Here is an 11,880-nt window from a genome sequence, read left to right as displayed (position 1 = left end):
TTTCTCCCACCTTGTTTTTTTTCATAAAAAGACACTGAGCTTTATTTGCGATTACTTTATTATATTGCCAAAGCTGTACATATTCTATTAACACTTTTTTTCATATACTGGAATACTTCCACCAGGCGTCTCATCCCATGTGTTCCTCTGATCACAGCAGTCAGCACAATGAGAGATGAGTTGGAATAATCCAGTTTTGAAAAGAAAATTGTTTAACTTAAGCGTGTCCCAAACCACTTCCAGAGATGCTTCAGATGGAGTTCTGTGTTTTTTATATATTATTTATTTATAATATATTCATTAATGGAACAGCATCTTCTGAATATCCTACAGATTGTTTTCCTTTGAACAGTTAAATCACAAGAAAATAAAAGCATGTCAGAATCCAAAAACAACTTCCAGTGATAGAGCTTTTCCAATGTATTGCTGATCTGGACACACACACACACACACACACACACACACACACACACACACACACACACACACACACACACACACACACACACACACACACACACACACACACACACACACACACACACACACACACACACACACACACACACACACACACACACACACACACACACACACACACACACACACACACACACACACACACACACACACACACACACACACACACACACACACACACACACACACACACACACACACACACACACACACACACACACACACACACGATGTTACGCTTCAACACGTCTGAAATAAACTCACAGAAAAAAACTGCTGCTGGAGACTTTGTACTTCTGGTGCCACACTCCGTTTCTACGTTTATGGATTCACTAACACCAAAACAGCGCCAGTGTTGCGCCACATTCTGTAACTAATATCTAATCATCTGTACTTGTTCAGGTTATAAGTTCAGAGAAATGGTATTGGTTACTTCCATACCAAAATATTTACCTATAGAGTTGTTATCACTTTTGACAAGAGATTGCTGTTAAGTTAGTGTATATATCATTTACATTTCCAGGTTCAGTAAGGTTAGTTGTTTACTCTTTTGTGTCTTCCACTGCCAATATTATTTTTTAATTTTGCAGGTTCACATCAGAGACACAGCAGAAGACAACATTTAGCTTAGGAAGACTTCAATAAAAAAATTATATTAGTTTAGAACAAGAGATGCCTTTCACATGACGAGCAGGCTGAATTATAAGCGTGTCTCGTGTTACAGATACTCGCTGTGATGTCACTGGGGTGGACTGAGTGCAAAACGCTCCAAAGATAGCGCCACAGAAAGCAACACAGCAGCTGTTTTTTGCCTTGTGTAAATCAGATGATTGACAAACTTAAACACTCAAATGAAGTCATATTATTCACTTCAATCTATATAGAAAAAAAAACGTCTTTCATACATTCGTCACCCTGTGAAAGCCAGTTAACTACAAAAAAAAACATGGCTCTGGCAATGGCTAACTACTCATTAAGTATTGCACATCTAGCAAATCAACAATTTGTAACATTATTTTTCCAGATAAATGTACAGTCATATGTATATATTAAATAAATACTATATATAGAAATATATATAATATTTATTTTTCATCCTTATAGTAACATGCAATCGATAACAGCAGACCACAGACGAGAAGTTTTACAGCAGAACTAGAACAGTAATTCAGCCCGGGGGGGGGTCCGATTGAGGGCGAGGGGGACACAGCGAAGAACACTCACATTATTTTAGGGTTCCAACACTTTGAAGAAGCGTTCACATGCGCTGCTCGGCTGCCGTACAGAAACCTTCAGAACCTACAGGTGTGTCAACCAGTTTAAACTCGGACGGACTGGAACTTTACAGTAAACCACAGAATCACAGAATAACTCACACAGTCGAATGGACACGGGGGGGGGGGGGGGGCTACTCTGTAGTGAAAGTCAAGGCTGTGCACGGGACCTGCATGCACTCTGTGCCTCGTGGGGGGGGGGGGGTCCCTCACTTCTTCAAACAGTTGGGTCTTGGCAGCAGGAACAATCGAAGACTTTCAGGCCGAGGAGAGTGATGTGGAGCAGGGGCAGGCAAACATTGAGCTGTTGGTTTGAGCGTCAGGACGACAGCGGTGAGGGCAGTATTTACACAACGTCACGGACTAAACACGTCTACACAACAGGGACTAAAAGAGGGTCTCGGGCTTGTATTTACAATAGGAGGGAGCTGGGCATCGTGTGCTTAGAATCAAGTTAGGGGATTGTCAGAAGTCTGTGGTTGGAGAGCTGAGGTGCCATTACACATAGAGCAGCACTCGGGAAGGGGGGAGGGAGGGGGGGGTTCGTAGACTAGCTAGGAAGGGGTCTCGGTGACAGCATCTTGGGTTTTCCTTCCGCCTCCTTCCCCTTCACCGCCGCCACGTAAGAGAAAAGGCAGAGGACGGAGTAACAGATCTGATGAGCCTGCAGGGGGAGAGACAGCGTGAGGAGGACAGTGGTCCGGGGGGGGGGGGGGGGACTTCTACATCACACAAGGGGTGGAGGTCCAACATATTAAGGGAATGCACAATGGAGTATTTAACAGGTAACCTGTGGAGTTGAAGACTAAAATCAGTACGAAGGAATGCTGTTACGAAGGTCCCTGGCATCATTATACTAATTTCCTTCATTCTTCAACTCATTTGGGGATGCAATGGTTTAAGGGAAAATAAGCACAACCTACTACTTTGAACAAATCCTAATATGTGCATAACAGTAGTGCATGGAGAGGTGCACACATTCCCACTTTGTTTTTCTGATTTTCAAAACATGTGGTTCATGTGTGCACCAAATGATCAATAAATCTTACTTTTCTTAAATACTCTCTTGTAGTGTTTTAAACCACTGGGTAGCCATCGTTTGGCCTCTGATAAGCTATAAATCCATGAATGTAACAAGGACATGCCCACATGCCCCTACTGAGTGTGAGATAAAGTGGAAACCTAACTTTGGTGCCACCCTCTCATTACGCTGAGTAAAGTGAGTACAGGGCCAAAGTGTAACCCTTTAAGAGGAGAGACCGCTGCACTCACTGATTACATCCACACGTTATAAAGTGAGTGTTAACAGCTTCCACACAGATTAAAGCGAGACTTTCCAGACTTAGATTCATCGCAGTGTTCCCGGTGAGGCTGAATGGGAGCACACCGTGTGAGGTGCATGCACTGGGGAGGGGGACGCACTCTGACAGGAGCAGTGAGGACTCACCATGGGGGTCTTGTACTTGTGGATCACCACTTCTTTAGTTTCAGGAACTACGCCGATGCAAGAGACAAAACAAGGAATTCAAAGGCAGCAGAAGTATTAATGATTTCATGCTTGAAAGCTTTGGGGAGCGGGAGGGGGGAGCGGGAGGGGGGAGGGGGTGGGGGGGGTCACAGAGGTGGACTTTCAAAAAGGAATAAAAATGAGGTGTGGGCCAAGAAGAGTCCACCACAACAGTCAGGAGATCAGTGAAGCTCGCAGAGAGGACAGCAGGTCAGGGAGGACAACCTGATAGTGTTTAATACATACACATTCTTATTAGCAGATGATTTGTAATGACTACACAGTTCCTAGTGTGCCATAAACAATGTTTGTGTATACAATTATTTAGTATGTCAGAAGTAAATTAATTCACAAAATCCTAGTAAAGCTTGTTCTAAAAACATATTGAATATATATATCTCCAGGTGAGCCAGTATATATATATATACCGTATATAGATTCTAAAATAGTCAAAGTAAAGTATGTCGATAAATAAAGTCATAGTATACTGTTCTATTAAAACAGCTCCTTTAAGACCCATTACATCATATTCAGGACCCATTTCAAACTTATTCTTATTGTATATGGGAAGGAGGTGTTACATGTTTTACTTGTGACTGTTGGTGTGACGTTCATGACCCACAAAATGAACAAATAAAAACACAAATGTCTTTGAAAGGGGCTGAAGAGTGAAGAAGGACCTCCCCTCCACGGCTCTTTCCACCGTTAATGAACTGAAAGTTAAGAGACACAGAGAAGCAGCGACAGAGTTCCTCTGAGCCGGACCATAGGTGGACTTTTCATTAGTAACTGTGAACCCACAGCAGAGATGAAGGGCGGGGCAGAGACCTCCACCCGCTGAGGTTCAGAGGCACACTATCAGAGAGTGACAGATGGAGTGAGGGGTGACCTCCCAAATGAAAAGCAAGTGATGAAGGAAGCAGAGGGAAACTCATAATACAGAAAAAGAGAAATGACCAATGGGTGGAAAGGATAGCGTGAGGAAATATCCAGAACAGAGTTTAGTTGGAGTAAGGGAGGAGAAAGGTGACAACACTTTACCTGCTGGAGAATGAAGGTTTTCATAGTGGCAAAGATGAGGGCAACATTACAAAAGCAGCACAGAGACACGACAGTAACCCAGCCGGCTCCTCTGAGCATTCTACTAGCAGCGCACTGACCCGACTGACATCCTGATCTCTACGCTGGAGAGCAAGCATCACTTCCAAAAAGAAAAAACACGATGTTACATTTAACATTTGTTTGACCATGAAATCAAATGAAAACGTGTGGCTATTATCAAACAAGTCCCATTAGAAACACCTAGAACATGTTTACTTTAGAGTCAGAAGGATTTTTAGATCAGGTCATTTTTTTCTGATTCAGTTTCAGAGCTGAACCTTTCTTTGCTTAAGTTGTCTTGGTGATTAAAATGTTAAGATATTTATTATCCAGTGCACTTGAAGCTTACGGTTTTATTTCCATGAAAAAACCCAACCCACCAATAAGACCCCCTACTCTGTCTGTAGCACTCTGCTTCATGCTGAAGATATACATCTTTCAAAAATGTCCTAAAATATATAGTTTTCTTAAACAAATATGAAGTAAATAGTGCACTTATTGGACTATTTTTGATAGCGGAATAATACACAATCGGTGCCCTGCTGACTATTTACAGCAACAGGACAGTGCATGTGAGAGTCAACAAACTGTGTGTTATGTTCATGGGATTTATCGACAATATAAAGATTATAGAATTTCAGCATCTTATCTTTTTTAAGTGAATCTTTCCCTTTAGCTATCATGACTGTTGCTGTCACCGATCAGATGCTGCTACACAGTTTCAGCGTTGCAAATGAGAGGGTTGCTGAAAATGATTCTATACATTAAGTTAAACATCTTGGCCTGACCAAACTGCCTATGATGGAACATTGAATTTATAATCTTAATCTCCCTTCCTCTCACCGACTCTGCGTATGTGACCGAGAGAGAAGCCCCTCCTCTGAAGAGACCCTCTCTCTCTTAATCACCGACAGCGTCTCCAGGTGAGCCAGTATCAATGCAGTGAACCCTCATTATCTGTGTCAATGCGGTTGCCACGAAGCTGAGTTACTGCCGTGCCGAGTACAGGCCTAGAATCAATAGATGGTGTAATTACCAAATTCCTCCAGGACAAAGACTCCCTTCACTGTATTGCACTTTTTAATGTGACTCAGCTCTATGAAAACCTAAAAACAAACAAAAAACAAACAAAACAAGACAGAACATTATTAACTCAACAACACTGGATGAAAAGTAAACATTTCATATTAAAAAAATTAACCATGTTAAACTTGTTTTATTCAGTATGAAAGGTCAAAATAAAACAACTACACATGGAGTGCAAGCGTTTAACAGCTAACCAAAGGAAAAGAAAAGCACGCTATGAGAAGTTTCCATGATCAGACGCATACATGGGCGACGGGTCAATGAGGAGCAATGCATGTAGTCTGCTCAAAGCTCCAAACTAATTCAACAGGGCTTATTTCATCAGTGTGTCAGAAATGTGATGTTCTATCTGGATGTGAACAGCAAAGGTAGTTTAAATAAACACATCTGTTTTTATGCTCAGAGATGCAATATGGCCCTTGTGATGCATACATGGAAGTTCCATATAAAGATGTAGACAAAGGACACAAACTTAGATGTTGCCATACAGCTACAACAGTCAAAATAAAAGGATAGAGGAAAACATAAAGAAACCCAATAAGATGCAACTGCTAAAAAGCAAACACAGCAGAGGGTGTGTACCTTCCGCTCCTTGCAGGGGGAGAGAGCATGGGAGAGAAATGGTTTGGATTATTATCGGACAGGAGAGCACAAACACTCGACGACAGTCCGACAGGGGCTATCCACCACGGGACCCTCGCACACTTTAACAATCTAGCTAAGGAGTTACCAGAGCCAATATGAAAAAGAAAAAATAACGTCACAAGAGGAATCAGACCCCCAAAAAACGGAGAAGGAAAAATGAACTAGAGACTTGACTATAAAAAGCTGGATTCACCTTTTCTTTTTCCTGGCCATTAAACATCTCTGTCCCCAAGACCCTCCATGCCTCCTCCTCCAGCAACAAGGGCGGGCACCGACACCACACAGCAGCACAACACATGGGGGGGGGGGGGGGGGGGGGCAGTAACCCCCGCTATGCTGAGGAGGTCACTCTGACCCCGCCTCACTGCAGACCCCAGTGCTCACTCACTATCACGCCCGTTTTATAAAGCTCCTGCTGAGGGTTACAACTATCTATGATAAATCACAATCTCAAAAATGTTGCTAATGAAAACAATGTGTTCTGGAAATGTGGTGCTCTACATTGAGCTTAATAGATTAGTGTTTGAGAAACGAATATCTTAGGAAAATTGTAATGAGCGTGACAACAACAGTGACTCAGTGTAGCAACATCACGTCTAAAGGATCAGTTCACCCAAATGGTAGAAACATTTCATCAGGCCATCTATTAAGCTTTGGTCTTAGAATAGTGATGAATGGACTTTCATCCGTGCGCGCGTGCGTGCGTGCGTGCGTGTGTGTGTGTGTGTGTTGCTCAGAGCGATATTCAAAGCAGCATTGACTGAGAGGGCAGAATGGAGCTATAAACAAGTTGTGTTTGTGGGCACTGGATCAATGTTAGTCCAATATTCACTCTAATCTTAGCTCTGTTTTGCTCTCAACCAACCGCTTACATGTCCTGTCCTTAAGCTGATATGTGCTCCACCATGTCCAGAAGCTATTGTTTATTCTTGATGTAAAATCCAAAAATAATTGTCTGAAAGGCAATCAAACTTGAAATGATCCAAATTTAAAATGTGCATGAGTTCCCCTTTTAAAGAAGATGTACTGAGAAATAACCTATTCACCGACAAGGTGTGTGAACTGTTGCAAACGGTTGAAAGTAGTTCCTAAAACCTCTGTGGTGAGGTCTGTGCAGAGTAATGGAAACATCGTTGCTGCTAAATATGTAAAATGTTAGTTGTTGGCACAACAAATTAAATCATATTAGGTTGGAGGAGAAAACTCTGGGAGAAATATCTAACGTGTGTCTTGTAATTTGGGTGAACTGATACTTAAAATGACTTCTGTTGTTCATTCTAGATAGATGTTGGATCTTTTTCGCTCTTTGGTAACACCTCCCACTTCCATTTTGTTATTTTGAGAGATGCATAGTGTGTGCAAAGTGTGTGTCAGCTGCAATGAGTCCCTCCCTGCTCTTTCAGCATGGTCTTCTCTTCAGAGTCTCACACTACAGGTCAAAGCTACCCAGACCTGAGGAAGTATTCCAACCCCGACTACAACGACCTGCGCAGACGTGAAGATAACACATGGCGATGTTCGAGGGTCCAAACTTAAATGTGGAAGTTGCTATTAAACAGCCAATTATTAATGAAAAGTCTTTGCTCAAGGTCATCCGCTTTACCACGACACACACATTAACACTTCATCTCCTCCCACACAGTAAATGAACAATGAGGTTTGAGCACCACGGATGTCAAAAAGAAAAACTTGTGTGGAAGGATGTGTTAATATTGTACACACACACACACACACACACACACACACACACACACACACACACACACACACACACACACACACACACACACACACACACACACACACACACACACACACACACACACACACACACACACACACACACACACACACACACACACACACACACACACACACACACACACACACACACACACACACACACACACACACACACACACACACACACACACACACACACAGGAATTCTTCCTCTAAGGGAAAGCTTCAGAGTAGACGCCAATCAACGAGTTGTCAGTCATCGCTAACATTTGACATCAGATTGACTTTTTTAATGACAATAGAGGAAGACGTCACGGGATGAAAGGAAATGAGGCAAACAGGAGGAGCAGAAAGGAGGACAGAAGGACGGGATGGACTCTGAAGGAGTGATTCTGTATTTATGGGCATGCCCTTGTGTGAGATGAGGAAGCAGTTTCTCTGCTGTGGAGCGAGCCTCTCACCTGGCTGTGCATGAATTTAAGGTTGATTCCTTCCAGTGTGACCTGCAGCAGTCCTCCTTCTCCAGTCTTCATGTCCTGGACCGGGAACTCTCCACCCAGCTCCGGACCTGAGGGGACAACACCTGGGGTTAGAGCGAGTCTGGAAAATACATTACAACATTTTTAAAAAGATCTCAGCAGGCTGACTGAAAAGAAATAACACGTTGTTGGGATGTTGATGAGAAATGTTTTAGCTTATGACAGACATGGATTCATATCATTATGTCTTTAAATTCATCTAATATAAGATGACAGCTTAAACTATTTTCTCAAATAAATCACAACTTTAGAACAATTCTTAATTACAAGTTTAGGTTGACCTAATGATATATCAATAATAATATAGATGACCAATTTCTGCCTTTCCTCTTCTGTACCAACATGATACAGTCTTTAACTGAGTACCCTAACAACCCTACTCAAATATGAAAATGTCCTCTATGCCCAGTACTCCCTGAGAAAAGCTGGGTTGTTAAAAAAGTCAAAATGATTATGATGGCATTTTGGAAAAAGACAAAAAGCGCAGAAAAGTGTCTCCATACCTGGTTTGATGCTTTGCTGTCTCGCTGCAGCTCTTTCCATACTGTCTTTGACACAGTAGTAGAGTTCACGACACTGGAATGCAAAGAGGAAACACATTTGAATTTGAAGCATTACACTAAGTAAATAAAGTAGCCGTCTGCAGAGAGATGCAGTCCCTGACCTTTTTGGTATAGAACTTGTTGAGCTGCGTCTCTTGGCCGTTGCGTCTCCAGAGACAGAGCACCTTGGTCTTGGGGCAGTAGGTCATGTTGATGAGCTTCTCGTACCACCAGCGCTCGTACACGGTGCCGATGTTGCTGCGCAGGACGATGCAGTCATCACACACCTGAAACAATGACCAGCAAACTTTAATAATAGCAAGAGGACGCTGCATCGTTTTGGAAAGGCCTGTTCAAATTCAATGATCTCCAGTTGTAGCATTGGAAATGACAGAGTGTAAATACCTCCATGAAGAAGATGTCTCCGGTGGTATCCGTGCCAGCGTGTACAACAAACGTCTGCTTCTTGATGTGACGGCTTCCACTGGGCCTGATGGCCAGCTCTCGGCCGTTCTAAAACAATATCAATATAGTTCAGTACAACTCATTAAAAACAGCTGTTGAACGGAATTGAAAAGCCAGATATTCACCAAGTTGGGCAGTTTGTCCAGTGTCTCATTGATCTCTTGGCTGTATGTGAGGCCAATGTGGGACTTCCCCATCAAACGCCTCACTTTCTTCTTGACGTCATTTTTGTTCAACTAAAACAGACACAAATATCAGAAGGTTGAGATATTTAGAGGTAATGAAACTTGGAACAGATCAAGTAATATTAACGCTCTGCGATGATCAAAACAGCAGAAGGTTTCCGTACTTTAATCATGAGCATGAAAGCGATCATATTGTGCAGCAGGGTGGCCAGAAGTCTGTCTTCATCGTCCTCCAGACGCTTGCGGTCGTGATCTCCAAGTGATAAGTATCTGTGTGGATGAACAAGACACAGGAAAGTAAGTGTTACTAGTCCGGGGGTTATTTAGTAATTGAGAATGATAAACACTTTGGATAAAGGGTCAGTGGTGTGGAACCTTTCAATCATCTCCTGGGGTCCCTGGTCCATGCCCATGCCCTCACGCTCCAACATCACAGCGTCCAAGTAGGCGTCCTCCCAGAACTGCACTTGGTCCCACAGTGTGGAGCGCTCTTTACCTAAACACATGCAGAAAATACAAATGTAGCTCCCAAAATGTGCACATAGACAATTTCGTGGACGTGTCATACAACATGCAGCCACAGGCACACGTTCTTTGATACAAGCCAAAGAAACCCATTTGTGTCCGAAAGGGGAAAAGTTTAATTTGCACAAATATGAAGGTTTTAAATTTGGTCAAACCGTTTGGATTGGATGTAATTTCTTATTATAATTCTATATTAAGTCTTTGGACACGTTGTATTCCCGCGTGCCCAAAGGCTAAATATAGTCTGTTTTAAAAATGGATAGATCACAGAAATTACAAGGATTACAAACAAGTATTTTGTTTCTATGAAGTCACAATAAGTGAAATACAAAAATGATGCTGACACATGCAATGTAAAAAATGGTATATACAGTATGATAATTTAAAGGATAAAGTAAATAACACAAATCATTTACACAGAATGCAAAAGACATAATTTTTTTTTAACTTATTTATAATATCAGTTGCGAAAGCTAGTTGAATTTTTCCCACCCCTTTCACATTGTAGGAACTCATTGGAAATGTCTAAATCTTCCCCAGCTGGTGGCTTGTTCAAGTGGACTCAACTGATAATTACATCTGTGACAGCACTTGAAGGCAACTTGAACACATTGAATACCAGTCAAACCCATGAATAACTGGGTTCAAATGTAGGTGAGCAGAAACTAAAGTAAGTTTAAAAAGTAAAAGTGTACATCTTGACAGCTCTGTGAGTTAGATGTGGCAGGTCTGCTAATAGATTCCACCTCTATCTCTATCTCATGCTTGGAAACTATACGTTACTTACGTAACCCCAGTTCTCAGAGTAACATGTAGTGAGATGTCTCACTATGGGATGCGCCTCATCGCGGAGCAAACAGAAACATCAATCTCATTACGCCAATCCTGATTGGGTGGTGATCTTGAAGTCAGCGTCAGGGAATCCACCCACCAATAGCTTGCGCCACGTCGCGTCGTCATTCAAAATAAGCACCTCTTCTCGTTTCACCTTAGCAAGGAGGGCCGTCTGGTGAGACATCTCAGTACATGTTTCTCTGAGAACTGGGGTTACGTAAGTAACCTATAGTTCTCATTCATAACACTTCGTTCGATGTCTCACTATGGGATATTGAAGCTCCCGTATTGCCAGACAAGCTTATCTCGAAAATCACCACAGGTAGAGCTCTGACTCAACACGGGGCCCAGCACTGCGCGGGCCACACTAGGAGCAGAGACGTCTAGCCTTTAAAAGCGGATAAAAGTGAGCGGCGAAAACCAGCTCGCCGCTGCACAAATGGCTTGGATGGAAACACCCTTGAACAAAGCCCAGGATGTAGCCAGACCATGAGTCGAATGAGCACACAGACCTATAGGTGCCTGCAAACCGTGACTCGCATAGGCCAAAGCAATCACTTCCACAATCCAGTGGGAGAGCCGTTGCTTGGTAACGGGCTTGCCCTTGTGAGGGTATATGAAGAGTTGGTCACTACAACAAAACTCTTTTGATCTGTCCATATAGGTGTGTAAAGCACGAACTGGACACAGCAAATTCGGCCGCTGTTCCCCGGAGGAACACAGCGGCGGAGGAAATGCCTCAATGTCAATTGGGGTACATGAACCAACCACTTTAGGTATAAAGGCAGGGTTGGGCTTCAGCAACACTCTCGTTTGCCCCGGGGCAAACTGAGTGCATGAAGGATGTACAGAGAGCGCATGAATATCACTTACTCACTTGGCGGATGCCAGGGCCAGTAACAGCACTGTCTTCAGCGACAGGTGCTTCATGTCAGCTCCTTCCAGGGGTTCAAA

The 11,880-nt window shown here is 42.8% G+C and overlaps 1 protein-coding gene across 12 annotated transcripts in view; it reads right to left on the bottom strand.

Moving 5' to 3' along the window:
• Positions 1–40: 40 nt before the first annotated feature.
• The window catches only part of madd (MAP-kinase activating death domain), a 52,766-nt gene continuing 40,926 nt past the window's right edge, over positions 41–11,880 (bottom strand). For 9 of the 12 annotated variants that reach the window (XM_079665408.1, XM_079665415.1, XM_079665412.1 and 6 more), the window contains 10 exons: positions 9,943–10,063; positions 9,732–9,837; positions 9,508–9,618; positions 9,323–9,430; positions 9,040–9,204; positions 8,879–8,951; positions 8,298–8,404; positions 5,399–5,468; positions 3,202–3,248; positions 41–2,418 (listed from right to left, as the gene is read on the bottom strand). In XM_079665408.1, the coding sequence (XP_079521534.1) occupies positions 2,305–2,418; positions 3,202–3,248; positions 5,399–5,468; positions 8,298–8,404; positions 8,879–8,951; positions 9,040–9,204; positions 9,323–9,430; positions 9,508–9,618; positions 9,732–9,837; positions 9,943–10,063 (1,022 nt within the window). In that variant the 3' untranslated portion in view covers positions 41–2,304. The remainder of the gene's footprint in view (positions 2,419–3,201; positions 3,249–5,398; positions 5,469–8,297; positions 8,405–8,878; positions 8,952–9,039; positions 9,205–9,322; positions 9,431–9,507; positions 9,619–9,731; positions 9,838–9,942; positions 10,064–11,880) is intronic. The other 3 variants (XM_079665418.1, XM_079665411.1, XM_079665410.1) reach the window with 1 other exon arrangement.

This window comes from Notothenia rossii (assembly GCF_949606895.1).
Source record: "Notothenia rossii genome assembly, chromosome: 2".
Classification (NCBI taxonomy): Eukaryota; Metazoa; Chordata; class Actinopteri; order Perciformes; family Nototheniidae; genus Notothenia; species Notothenia rossii.
The sequence above is the reverse complement of the archived record's forward strand: the minus strand, read 5'-3'. Positions and strand labels throughout refer to the sequence as shown.